The sequence below is a fragment of the Eublepharis macularius genome, chromosome 12 (genome assembly GCF_028583425.1).
Source record: "Eublepharis macularius isolate TG4126 chromosome 12, MPM_Emac_v1.0, whole genome shotgun sequence".
Classification (NCBI taxonomy): domain Eukaryota; kingdom Metazoa; phylum Chordata; class Lepidosauria; order Squamata; family Eublepharidae; genus Eublepharis; species Eublepharis macularius.
This window is the reverse complement of record NC_072801.1, coordinates 62,830,976-62,844,283: the sequence shown is the minus strand read 5'-3', so window position 1 is coordinate 62,844,283 and position 13,308 is coordinate 62,830,976. Positions and strand designations below refer to the sequence as shown.

At 47.9% G+C, this 13,308-nt stretch overlaps 1 protein-coding gene across 2 annotated transcripts in view; it reads left to right on the top strand.

Annotated features, from left to right (window-relative positions):
• Positions 1-12,557, top strand: part of LOC129340225 (myosin-10-like) — a 61,584-nt gene extending 49,027 nt beyond the window's left edge. For both annotated transcript variants that reach the window (XM_054994882.1, XM_054994881.1), the window contains 10 exons: positions 241-453; positions 1,591-1,803; positions 2,478-2,639; positions 2,794-2,922; positions 3,247-3,335; positions 3,503-3,626; positions 3,975-4,183; positions 5,150-5,258; positions 6,087-6,259; positions 9,353-12,557. In XM_054994882.1, the coding sequence (XP_054850857.1) occupies positions 241-453; positions 1,591-1,803; positions 2,478-2,639; positions 2,794-2,922; positions 3,247-3,335; positions 3,503-3,626; positions 3,975-4,183; positions 5,150-5,258; positions 6,087-6,259; positions 9,353-9,545 (1,614 nt within the window). In that variant the 3' untranslated portion in view covers positions 9,546-12,557. The remainder of the gene's footprint in view (positions 1-240; positions 454-1,590; positions 1,804-2,477; positions 2,640-2,793; positions 2,923-3,246; positions 3,336-3,502; positions 3,627-3,974; positions 4,184-5,149; positions 5,259-6,086; positions 6,260-9,352) is intronic.
• Positions 12,558-13,308: the final 751 nt, after the last annotated feature.

Sequence of the window (13,308 nt, the reverse complement as noted above, 5' to 3'; positions counted from 1 at the left end):
AAAGGGGACCAACTGCAGGCCACGGCAGTAAGCAGCTTCTCCTTTCCCCGACCGAGATCTTGACAGCACCTCTAGGCAGGGGTGGAGCCACAGGCCCATAGGCTGAATGAGGAGCTGGCCATATGCAGACCAGAGCCTGGGTTTAATTCCTCTGATCATGTCTGCCCCCACCTGAAGAAAATTTCAAGGACAGCTTTGCTCTCCTTCTGAATTATTGGTATCTATTTGATTTTCTGGCAGATGCTGGCCGAGGAGAAGCTGATCTCTGCTCGCCATGCGGAGGAAAGGGACCGCGCAGAGGCTGATGCTCGCGAGAAGGAGACCAAGGTGCTGTCGTTGAGCCGCGCCCTAGAGGAGGCGCAAGAGACGCGGGATGAGCTGGAGAGGCAGAACAAGCAGCTGCGGGCAGAGATGGATGATCTGGTCAGCTCGAAAGATGACGTCGGAAAGAATGTAAGACCCACCATGCCACCTGAGCTGGCTAGAGAGCAAAGGTGGAGAAGCCCTGGGCTTAGAGCTTAAGAGATGCTGAGAGGTCAGACCGCCTCTTCTGGAAAGGGAATGAGGTCTGATATAGGGAGATATTAAGAACTCCTAGATTGTAAAACCGGGCATCTAAAAACCTGGGATTGCAGTGTGTGTATAAAGGGCCATCAAGTCTCTACTAACTTATGGCAACTCCATAGAGTTTTCAAGGCAAGAGTTTAACAGGTGGTTTGCCTTTGCCTGCCACTGTGTAGCAACCCTGGACTTCATTGGTGGTCTCCCACCCAAGTATTAACTCGGGCCAACCCTGCTTAGCTTCTGAGATCTGACTAGATCGGACTGGCCTGGCCCATTTAGGGCAGAGCTGCAATAAATTCATGTCAGTTTTAACAACTATACTGTAGGTTTGGGATGGAAGGCAGCATGGCGTGAGCCGATCTTATCAGATCTCAGAAGCTAAGGAGGGTCAATACTTGGATGGGAGCCCATTAAGGAAGACTCTGCAGAGGAAGGCACTGGAAAACCCCCTCTGCTTCTCACTGGCCTTGAAAGCCCCTTGCCGGGGTCACCGCAAGTCAGTTTTTATTTTTATTTAATTATTTATGTTATTTATAGTCCGCCTTTCTTACTGAGACTCAAGGTGGATTACAGAGTATAAGTCAATATGAATATTGGTTGGGACATTCAGCAAACAATTTAATACAGTAAGGATAGCAGAAATTTGAAAACAAGCAGAAATCCAATATGGAGCTGAAGCAAAAAACAATGCAGAAACAAAACGTTAAAACAGCATAGAACTATCAAGTAGGTGCATACTTAGCATACACTAGTATAGTCTATGGTCCCTATCCCTGTACCTACTTGATGGCACATACGTTTGCACTGTAGGTTTGGTGCTTATTTTAGATGCACGTTTTGAAAATTTGCTCTGATCCTCAAGATTGCCGTTTGTGTGTCCACACCTGCAGGTTGTCATACAGGTATCCTGACAGGGAACCACTGTTCCAGGAGTGATCTTCACAGATCTCCACTCCCTCCCCCGTACACAAAACACACTGTTTGTTCTTCCTTCCTTTCAGTCATTCTTGCCCTTCTCCAAATCAGGTGCATGAGCTGGAACGGTCCAAGCGAGCCCTGGAGCAGCAAGTGCAAGAGATGCGGGCCCAACTGGAGGAGCTGGAAGACGAGCTTCAGGCCACAGAGGATGGGAAGCTCCGGTTGGAGGTCAACATGCAAGCTCTGAAGGCCCAGCACGAGAGGGAACTGCAAAGCCGGGACGATGCCAACGATGACAAAAAGAAGCTGCTCAGCAAGCAGGTGGGGAGGGAGGCCTTTGGGCGGGGGGTGGGGGTGGAAAGGCCAAGCCCCAGGCAGCCCAAGGCCTGAGCAGCAAAAGAGAGGCTTAGGTGCCGGAAGCCCCGGAAGTCACACACGCTTCGCTTCTGGGAGTGAGGGAGAACTTTGTGGTGGGGAAAGACAAGGGAGAGTGAGGGCAGCTCAGAAATAAAGAACGGTGTGTGAAGTAAAGAATGATGACACACAGTAGTTTGGGTAAGGGAGTGTGTGGGATGAAAAAGGGGCTCAGTGGATAGAGAAGAGGGGAAGGTGGAACCAGCGTGTGGGTAGCCCACAGCAGGAGCAACGAAGAGGCAAGCTTTATTTTCTAACTGTTATTTAATTCACTTTGAAGCATATGGAAAGGTGAGATACATAGATGCTTTTAATAAATAAATCAGTAAATCTGGCAGCTTGGAGCAGGTCAGTATCTGCTTTCCTCTGAGTGGGTGGAAAGTCCCTAAAAATGGCATCATCCGGGTACGGATCATTCTTCTATGGATCTCTGGCCTACTCTAGAAAGGAGAATTTTCACACATGCAGAAGTAACCTGATTCTGGACTGCTTACACAGTTTGTTGTATTCTGAGGACTGGACCTGCAGAGCATGGGGCAAAGGTCTCTCCTGACAATCTGCACTGGCTGTTGTATCCGCAGGTGCGGGAGCTGGAGGCTGAACTGGATGCAGAGAGGAAGCAACGGGCTCAGGCGCTTGCAGCCCGGAAGAAACTTGAGCTCGATCTGCAGGAGGCGCTGGCACAACTGGATGCTGCCAACAAGGGACGGGACGAGGCAGGGAAACAGCTGCGCAAGTTGCAGGTGCGTGCACCACATGAATGCTTGGCACCCAACCGTGCAACATGACTTTAGGGCACCAACCTTCCTTATTCCCTTGCAGACTGCAGCAGCCATCTTAAAGGGGGAAAGGTGCAGGCTGTGTTGCCAGCGCTCTCTCTCTTCTTCCTGATTCCAGGCCCAGATGAAAGAGCTCTGGCGGGAAGTGGAGGAAGCCCGAGCAGCCCGCGAGGAGATCTTCATCCAGTCCCGTGAGAGCGAGAAGAAACTGAAGAATCTGGAGGCGGAGCTATTGCAGCTGCAGGAGGTGTGGGCGTCGCTCTTGGGTCCTCCTGGTGGAACTGCCAGCTGAGGCCGGGGAGGTTAATGTAGCTCTGTAAAGGACTGGGGACTGGGGAATTGTGTGTGCAGACAGACATCTAGTGTGGCAATGGAAATCCTTGCCGTGCCCCTTTCCACGTTGCAGCCAAGCCCCTTCCCACATCCAGAGTGCTGTGGTAGACTTCTTCCTGGCAGGAAAGAGAAATTCTCCTGTTTCCATGAAGCATTGAGGAGTGGAGGCTGATGGATCCTGCCATGAGCTTCTTCTAACTCCCTGCTCTGCCACTTCCTTTTTTTCTGCCCTTTGCAGGAGCTGGCGGCCTCGGAACGAGCCAAGCGGCAGGCACAACAGGAGCGAGACGACCTGGCCGATGAGTTGGCCAATGGGAACAGCGGCAAGTGAGTTTGCGTGGCTTTCCCCCACTTCCCACCACCCTGCTCCTCCTCTCTTTCCCACTGCAAGTGCAGAAATGGTTTAAAATGTCTTCTGGGGATTATTTAATCTGGATCATCTTCAAAGATAGCCTTCTGATTCGTTGCTAACCCTCTGAACACCCCCCACTCAGATCAGCCCTCCTGGATGAAAAACGCCACTTGGAGGCTAGAATCGGGCAGCTGGAGGAAGAGCTAGATGAAGAGCAGAGCAACATGGAGCTCTTGAATGACCGATACCGTAAGCTCAGCATGCAGGTGAGTGGCAGCTTTTGGAGAGGCCTGGCAGCTATTTTTTTGTGCACGAGTTTTGTTGTGATATATCCTATTCCCCGCCTCCCAACAGGGACCCAAAAGAGCCTGCAACTCTGTTCTTTGCTTCTCTGTTTTTCATCTTTGCGGCAACCTTGTGAAGTAGGTTAGGCTGAGAGAGAGTGACCGGCCCAAAATCACCCCGCAAAGTTGCCTTGACAGGGTGGGGAGTCCAACCTGAGTTTCCCAGATCCTAGTCCAACACCCTCACCACTACAGTGCCCTGTGGGGTCTGCAGGGACCAGAACCACCTCCTACTTATCCCCCCCCCCATCCAACGTGTCCCATCTGCAGGTTGAAACTCTTACCACAGAGTTGGGGGCCGAGCGCAGCTTTTCACAGAAGGCGGAAAATGCCCGACAGCAGCTGGAGCGCCAGAACAAAGACCTGAGGGCCAAGCTGGGAGAGATGGACTCATCTGTCAAGTCCAAGTATAAGCTCGCGATTGCAACTTTGGAGTCCAAGGTAGCCCAGCTGGAAGAGCAGTTGGAGCAGGAGTCCAGGTAAAGGCGTGGGGCCGCAGCTGTGGACAGACATTTCTGAATAAAAGCAAGGATGAATATGTGTATCTTGCTCTTGCATGGGGGCTCACAATGATTCTCCATCCTGTCTGATAATCACTATGCTTAGCTCTATTTGCTTGCCTGCTTGCTTCTGTATATATAATCCAGCTTTCTTGCAGAGACCCAAGGTGGATTTACAAAATGTAGCAACAATGCAACCCGACAGCATAAGACATCCAGTAAGCAATGCAACCAGGCTAGCATTAGAAAATTAGAAGTCAGTGGGAACAAAAAACTCAAAACAAACAGTCTAAGTCCTGCAATGCTGTCAGCCATGCAAAAAAATAGAATACAAAAGTAGTAGACAAGGTGGTAAAAGATAACACACACAATAAACAGTATAATCCTGTGGTGGTGGTGGTGGTGGCAGTGGAGAGTGCCCTCAAGTCATAGCTGACTTATGGCAACCCCTGCTGGGGTTTTCTAGGCAAGAGACACCTCTGTTAGTCCCTTGCCATTGCCTGCCTCCACAACCTTAGTCTTCGTTGGAGGTCTCCCATCCAATTACTAACCAAGGACAACCCTGCTTAGCTTCTGAGCTCTGACAAGATCAGGCTCACCTGGGCTTATCCAGGTCAGGAAGCAACCCTATACCCTTATAAAAGCACCCTCCTTTACCCTTCCATAATACTTCCGAACCTGTTTCCTGATATTCTCTGGACGATTCCGTGGGCCTTCTGTCCATGCTTTCAAACAAAAATCAGAATCCTTTAGTCTGCGTAAATTATCCATATTTGCATATAATTGCTCATTCTGCTATCCACGTGGATTGCCAAAAAGAAATGGAAGCATTCTGTTATGGGGAAGAGTTATGACCAACAGCTTGGACCAAGGAGGATGAGGCATCCCTCTTTCTTCTCTTGCCCCCACCCCCAAATTTATCTTCCTAATTTTTGTGGTTTTTAGGGAAAGGATCTTGTCAGGGAAACTCGTGCGGCGGGCAGAAAAGAAACTCAAGGAGGTCATCCTACAGGTGGAGGAAGAGAGGAGGAACTCAGACCAGTACAAGGATCAGGTACGACAAAGATGCATGAGAACCTTGCCGTGCCACTCACGTTCGGAACCCTGGTTTTGGTTTCAGTGCCAGCGGCTGAGTGTTAGAAAATGATGAGAAAAAGTAAAGAGAGGTGCTACGTTTCTTTCCATCACTGGTTATAAGCCCCTGCCCATTTGAGATTATAATCGACAGTTTACAGGCCATGGTGTATGTCACGGTCAGTATTCAAATTAAATGGAAGGGTATAAGGGGCATTGATGCCATTCCTTTCTTGATGCCCCCTCCCCTTAAATAATGTTTTTAAAAGCTACTTGTGGGGCTTTGGAGGCAAAGCTTATGGATTCATTGGGGGCTCTCCTACCTTTTCCCTTGTGATGTGAGCAGTAAATAGGCTTGCAGTTTCCAAGCATGCTTAAATTTTAGCATCTCTCAATTTTTAGAAATGAAGTGCCTACCCAATTCTTTCCCCCACTTCCTTCAGCTCATCTGTGACCATTCTAGTTAGAGTTGCCAGCCTCCATGGTGGGGGCTGGAGTTCTCCCAGAATTACAGCTGATCCAGACTTCAGAGATCAGCTGCCCTGGAGAACTAGGCAGCTGCAGAAGGCAGACTTTATGGTATACTATAGATTCTAGTTGAAATCCTTCCTCAGGCACTGCCTACAAAACTCCAGGAATTTCCCAGGCCAGAGTTGGCAACCCTAGTTCTGGGTGAGAAAATGAGCAAACAAATTGGCGTCTCGATGGTGAATTTTCTTGTGTTGATTTATTTTGAAGGTATTTATTTTTTTAATGATCTTCCTTGTGTTCCCTTTATGCCTCGCTCTTCTCTCACCTTATCTTGCAGGTTGAGAAGAGCCACCTGCGGCTGAAGCAGCTGAAACGGCAGCTGGAGGAGGCAGAGGAAGAGGCATCCCGGGCCAACGCTAGCCGACGTCGCATGCAGCGAGAGCTTGAGGATGTCACGGAGTCGGCTGAGTCCATGAACCGTGAGGTCACCAACCTGCGGAACCGACTCAGGTGTGTGGCTGTATGTGGGCTGTGCTTGACACTGGTTGGATTTGAATACAGTGCCCCCGATTTAAAGATTAACATTCCATCTGGGTTGATAGTTATGAGCCCAATCTAAGGTGGAGATAGATTCAGCTGTGCCTTGAATGCCCAGGTTCTCCTCCTATCTCCCCGCTCCTTCAAATGCTCCCGTTTTGTCTGTCCTTTTATCCCCCTAATTGGTTATCATTTGTGTTGCAAGCTGTGCACAACTCTGCAAGATAGATTATGTCGAGAGGTGATTACTGGCATAAGGCCACTTGGAGCTCTGCGGCTGAGCCCATACTTCAACCTATGTTTCTCCAGCCCCAATCCAACTGTCTGTCCCAATGTCTCCCAAGCAGTGGAATCCGGTATTCTGCAGGACATCGCCAAGGGTTCCACAAGAAATCATGGAATAAGTAATTTAAAATTTTGAAATACTGCAAAGAATTCCAATTATCCAAATTTGGCCAAGAATTCAACTTTTGTGCAAAAATAAGCAAGCCCAAATATCACACTGAAAGTAAACCTGATATTGACTCTGGATGTGAACTTTATTTTGATGTTGAAATTATCTTTATTTTTATTTGATATTTTGATATTTGAAAAAAAATAGATAATACAAAATAGACAGCAAAATGCTTCACTTCTTATTACAATGTAAACCGAGAGAGAGAGCATGCATGCACAGCTCTTTTCAAATAAAATTTCTTGACAATAATTTAGAAGTAATTGAATTGCACTCTCTACCATCAACTTTTTCTGGCCTGTAAACGTTTTCAGATGTAGAGGTTCCATGGGATTTGATAAATTAATTTAGGGGGTTCGTCCATGAAAAAAAGGTTGGGAAACACTGGTCTATCCATTACTTCATTATGGTTATGAAAAACATTTGCCCACATTTGTATGCCGGTAAATATAGTTAGAAAAGGAAGCAAAGGAAGCTTCCTTTTCTAACTATATTTACCGGCATACAAATTAAACAAAGAAGTTTGTAAGCCAACTTTGATAAGGAAGATGTTTGTTCAGTGAGGAGCCCAAGAGGGCAGTGTTATACATTTTTCCAATAATTTAAACCAGAAAAAATCAAATCATTTCCCTCCCTTGCAGAAATCCCAGATGTCCTGCTTTCCTTTCAATAATGCCTCCCTCCTTCTGAAGAACCCAAGAATCTTGGTTCCTGGGCAACCACTGAGAACTTGGCTGGGAATCACAATTCAGAGGCTCCTCCTCTTCCCATTTTTTAACATTTACCCCCTCCCCCCACCCAGTGAACTCAGCGGTTCTGCCTCCAACCACACCACGTATTCATCTTGCTTGGAACCTCTACACCCATTGTTCGTGGCCTCATACTGTTTACTGTCCTCCCCTTTAGTGTGGGGTTCTCTCTTGATCATTCTTTCATATTGGCATCTCTTTGTTTTCTCTCTCTTTCTCTTTCTTGTTACATTCCATCTTTTTCTCGATCCAACAGCAAGTTAGAGCGCCGTCAGCGGAAGTACGTTCTCAACCCTCCCCACCCCTGCTCCAGTGGTTTTGCATGTGTGTGTGTGCTGTGCAGTGCAATTTTGGGGAGGAGGGGAGGGAAGCGTGTTTTGCGTGTGCAGTTGTGGCTTCACCACCCCCGGCAGGGGCGCTGTAGAGAAAACAGCAGGAGCACGTACTTAAGCAAGTCTGGCAATTTTGCTCTTGTAAAGGTGGGGGCGGGGAAGAACGCTTCTGTCTAACGCTGCTTGCTTGCTTGAGGTTTTTAAAAAACATCTTACTTTTCAACAAAAATCTGCCTCCCAAAATGGCTCGGAGCAATTATCATTAAACAGGAGTCCAGCATGCCCTTAGAGATGAACAAAACTGATTCTGCCATGAGCTTTCGTGAGAGTTTTAGCCTTTTAAAGGTGCCCCTAGGCTGCTTATTTCATTTTACTGCCACAGACTTAAGAGGGCTACCCCTTAGAATTAGCAGTTACAATGGACTGTGCAGCTGGCCAGGGACTGCGTGTCAATGAAATCAAGAGCCAGGCCGGCCTCTGCTCTTCAGAGTACGAACTGAAAGGCTAGGCTTATCAAAGGGAAAGGTAGTGTGCACAGACTGGTTTGATCCCAGGTCTGAGCAAGAAGGTGAGTAGATAATGGAAGCTTAATGGTCTTTGCCTGCTGGTGTGTTTACTAAGATGGAGATGGAACATCTGCCTACTGGACCCAGGTTCTCCTGGAGCCGAGTTCTTTCTGGCATGGGCGGAGGAAACGTGTTTTCTGTAGCTGCTCAGTTACCAGCAGAGATGCCTGAGGCCAGGATGTCTCGTCCTGGGAGAAAATGCAGTGCAACTTCTCCCTGGCCCATGGCCCCCTCTGGCTGGTGGCAGAGCCCAGAGTGGCCAACACTTTTGCTGGCCTTGCAAGCCCATCTCATGCCCACGAAAAAGGACGAGTGCACCCCCTCCTTAATTTAAAAAGAAGAAAAGGCAGGACTGTCCCGTGGCCCAATTGTATACAACTTAAGAGCCTCTCCAAAACATACACGTTGACTTGCAGATGCCAGGAAACAATTCTGACCTGTAGTGAGCGCAAGTCTGAGTGCTTAAAAACTGCAAAAAAGGAAGGTCTCAGGGAGGAGAGAAGCTGGTGCTCTTGCATGGCTTTCCTGCCTGTTCCAGGAAGCAAGATGGAAGCACGCAGGATAAAGTTAACTAGACTGAGAGGCACATCCTAAGCCTTCCAGTATGGACTTCAGGTCTGCCATTGGTTGGCTTTAATGTCCTGTGGTCTGAGTTTTTTCTGGTGCAAAATCTCAAAAGTGCCAATCCTGAGTATCCTGGGAATGTCGTCAGGATTGGAAAAACTTCCCGGTCGCAGCGAGAACAAGCTGAGAACTTCAGAAGTTGCCCCCAAGGAAGTGCTGTTACAGTGAATGCAATACAAGCGCTTGCTAGAGAGAGTCTAGTCCCAGTACGAGGCAGGGGTGCTCGGTGGTACTTGGAAAACGGCTACCTGAGAAAACTTGCCAAGTTCCAACCAGGAGTTGTGATGTGAGAGCTTCACGCTTTAACCGCAGCTTCTTTTTCTCTCCTTCGGCCCCCGCAGACGTACACCTCTGAGCTTCACCACTCGAACCGTGCGGCAGGTTTTCCGCTTGGATGGCGTTTCAGATGAGGAGACCGAGGACCCGGAAAGCGACTCCCCGTCTGCAAACCACCAGCCCTCCCAGCCTCCAGTTTCCTCTCAGGGGCAACAGCAGCAGCCCACCCCCCCGGCTGAGCCAGCCCAGACTGAATGAGGAAGGGTGTGTTAGACCCCCAGGTGGGTGGGGCAGACCTTGGGGTAGGGATCCCTGATCTTGTGCAGTGTCTGAAATGCATATGGGAACGGGCCCTCCCCCCCCCACTCACCTAGCCCCGCTGCCAATCCTGGCTCTTCTTATAAGGGTCTCCTAACTAATTTGAGAGAGCCCTTCTCATATCAGGATGCACTTTAATGCCCACCACCCCTGAGGGGTGGCGTTAGGATGGGGTCGGGGGTCAGGATTTTAACTATATCCCTTTTAACTGAGAGAAAAACCCCAACTCAAATAGCCAATATCTCTCCGGCACTTTTTTTCTTGCCCTTCTTTATTTTGTCGTCGTCCCCCCCACCCCCGCCCCCCAGTTCCAGTCAGAACATAAAAAAAACTTCTTCCCAATCTAAAAGATTGTGAACAGTTAATGGACACAGACTGGTGGCAAAGAACGACCCAATCTGACAATGCAGCTGCTTCTGGAGCAAAGATGTTGGCCTGTCCCCCCATCCCTCTGCCTGGGTCATCCAGGTCTAGGGGCGGCGGCAGGTTTTTTACACCCTTCGCTCAGCACTGCGATGCGGCTGCAACCAGGGTGCCTTCTGCTCCCTGTGTACCAAAGTCACTCCATTGCATTCCCATGCCCCAAACCTCCTTGCCTTCTGTTCCCGGCCTTTGCAGAGAAGAGGGGTTGGGGGGGGGGTTGCAGGTGCCTCCCATATCTCTTCCCAGAAAGGACATGTGGAATTGATCATCACCAGAAGGATTTTGCTTCCGGCCTGTTGCAGCCGGCCACCGTTTTCTGACTCTCCTCCAGCACCCTGAGCGAACGTGGAGAGTGAACTGGAAACCTTTCATCTCAGCCTGCCTTCTCCGTTGTGGATTGAGACTCGGATCCCACCCATCTCTGCATATCGTTGCCAGTGGTCAAGAGCACTTTGATCTTTTCTCCCACCCCATCTCCTTTAAACCTGCTAGGTCTTCGTTTTGTTTCATCTGTAGTCGGGAAGTCAGGATCTGCAAACCCCATAGCTTACTCCATCATTGGTGAGCCCTGCCCAACCATTCCTGTGCACTGGGGGTGACTGTACCGTGCATGGAATTCCACACAGAATCTGACACACAGCCTGGATGCTTAAAGACTCTGTGCTCGCCTTAATTACCTTTTTTCCAAGAGAGGGAGAGAGGGTAGTCCTCAAGAGCTGTAGATGTACATTTTGAAAATGCCCCCACTGTGTTTGCAGAAGCCACTAATGGCCATTGCTTCTGCTATTCCTTGCTTGAGGCCTCCTGCCCCAGTATAGCACTTTACCAAAAAATAGTCCCAGTTCTTATAAGGCTTACTATAAGGCATGCAGTTGAGCAAATGCATGCAAAATAAGGGCAATTGCTGAAGGAGTACTTGATTTTACCTACGTCTTTCTAAGCAGCTTTAGTATCCTTTGTGCAGAATGGAAGGAGGGGAAAGGACAGGGTCAGGTACGAAGAGTTCAGATCATCCTTGGCAGTTTTCCTTCTTCCCTTGCTCATGAGTATGATTATTAAGTGGAGAAGATTTCTTATCCTCATGACGGTTGGGGAGTAGAGCCAGATTCTCCAAATGCATCACTCTGTGCTTGCCACGAACATTCCCCGTCTTCACCTATCCTAGAATTAACAGCTTTGTTGACACACAGACTCAGCATCACTTCACATGTAACTGTTTCTTGTGCACAGGAAACCTCTACCTGTGGGCAACATGCATATAATATCATATGTGAAAATAGTGCAAACATCTCCTCCTCCAAGGGCACTTCTTTGGCAACTGCTTGTGTGGGGGTGTAAAGTGCCATCAAGTTGCAGCTGACTTATGTAGTGTGTTCAAGGCGAGATGACCACAGGTAGTGTGCCATCGCCTGCCTCTGCGTAATGACCCTGGACTTCCTTGGTGGTTTCTCATCCAAGTACTACCCAGTGCTGATTCTGCTGAGATTGGATGAGATCAAGCTAGCCGGGGATCTACTTACGTATATGAAAAAATGCACTGTGTGAAACAACCCTTATCCTGAGATGAAACAGAGGCAACCTCGAAGCCCCTGATTATCCAGGGGCCAGTTTTCCCTAACCGGCTTTTGCTTAATGCCTTGATAAAGGCGAACTGGCCACCTTTATTCTTCGGGAGGAGGCTGCAATAGTGGCAATGGTTTGGGGGTATCCAAAGGATAAGAACTTAAATACTTGGCGTTAGAGCATTTAAAGTGCTTTTGCAGTCATTCTCTCAGGAAACCTCTGGTAGCTATACATTTTCATCTCGCCCTTCCTCCAAGGAATGATGTGTATGCAGGCTCACTGCCATCTCCTCCTTGCTCTCTTAAAACCCCTGTGGCCTCAGGCCAAGAGAGGAAGTTACTTATGGTCACTGAGTGAGCTTCATGGCTGAGGCTGACACTCTGACCACTAAACCACACTAGCTCTGCCATAGATGACCCACTGTGCAATTTCCATAAACATCTGTGTAGGAACAGGTGGGGAACAAGGAAAGAAGAACCCAGCTCAATACTTTTGATATTTGATGCAGTCACTCAGTTGCTCAGAATGCAAGGTTTGCAAATCCTACCTTTGACTCCGGGTAAAATATCCAGATTTAAGCTCTTCTGGCTCCAGAAACTGGACCTGGGGTTGGGCCTGCCTTCTCTCCTTTTTAATTTTTTTGCATGGTGATTTCTTGTCTTTATTTGTGTTAATCCTATTATTATTGGTGTATTATTTGTTTCTAACAAATACTATCTTTTAAACAACTTGATTTTTTTTCTCAAACCCGGGGGGTTTGCTTTTTTTTTATTTTAAATCTCCTGTGTCATTCAGTTTGTTTGGTTTTTTTCTTCTTGCTGGCTTGCATCTTTTTGGAGTTCTTATTCTGATGTAAAGGGCCATAGCAATTATCCTGTTCCTTTTTGTTAAAAAAGAAAAAAAGAAAGAAAAAGAAATACTTTTTAAGAAAAAGTATGTCTTCTATTAAAAGCTCATCTCAGATAACCGGACTGCTGATTTTAAAGATTGTTTTGGTTTTGTCACTGAGTTAAACAGTGTCGTAAACGGTCCTCACAGAAGTCTCAAGGCAGAAATTCTGGAGCTGGGCCTTGGTGCAGGTGCCTTCTTGCTGAGCATGAGTCGTTCACCAGCAGAGGCGCCCCCAGACTACTTTAAAAAATGCCATTTCCTTTATTTTGTTCTAAGCCAATTGTTAGAAAAACAAGGACCAGAATTGAGGAATCTCCTGTTTTTGCTCCATCTCTTTTCACTCCCAGTTACCAGAATGTTTGATCTCAAGACTTGGCAACCCCCCCCCCTCCTCCCATGTCCTGCTCTTGGCATTACACATAATCAGCAGAGCACTTTTGTGTAACATTCCTCCAGCTGGCATAGCCAATAGTTGTTAATGGCTCTTTCTCCTTGCTACCTTTTAACCTGGCCAGTTAGATATGGACCAGCCCTCTGGTTGCAAAATCAAGGCAGCAAGGGCTTTTCTTTGGGGAGGGTGAATGGGGGCAGATTACCTGTCTCACATAGGGAGGCGGGTGTATCCGCATTGACAACAATACCATGTTTTAGTGTTTGAAATTTTTGGATCCTTGTTCTTTCAAGGCAGAAAGACTAGTCAATAAAAATGTAACCCCAAGACTACCTGTGTAATTTCAGTAGTTTTGGTAAGCCTGCGCTCCATTTGCTGGCCTGTTGACTGTACTGGAGAGATCTGTTCTTATCTTGGTTTGGCCTGAAAATTTAA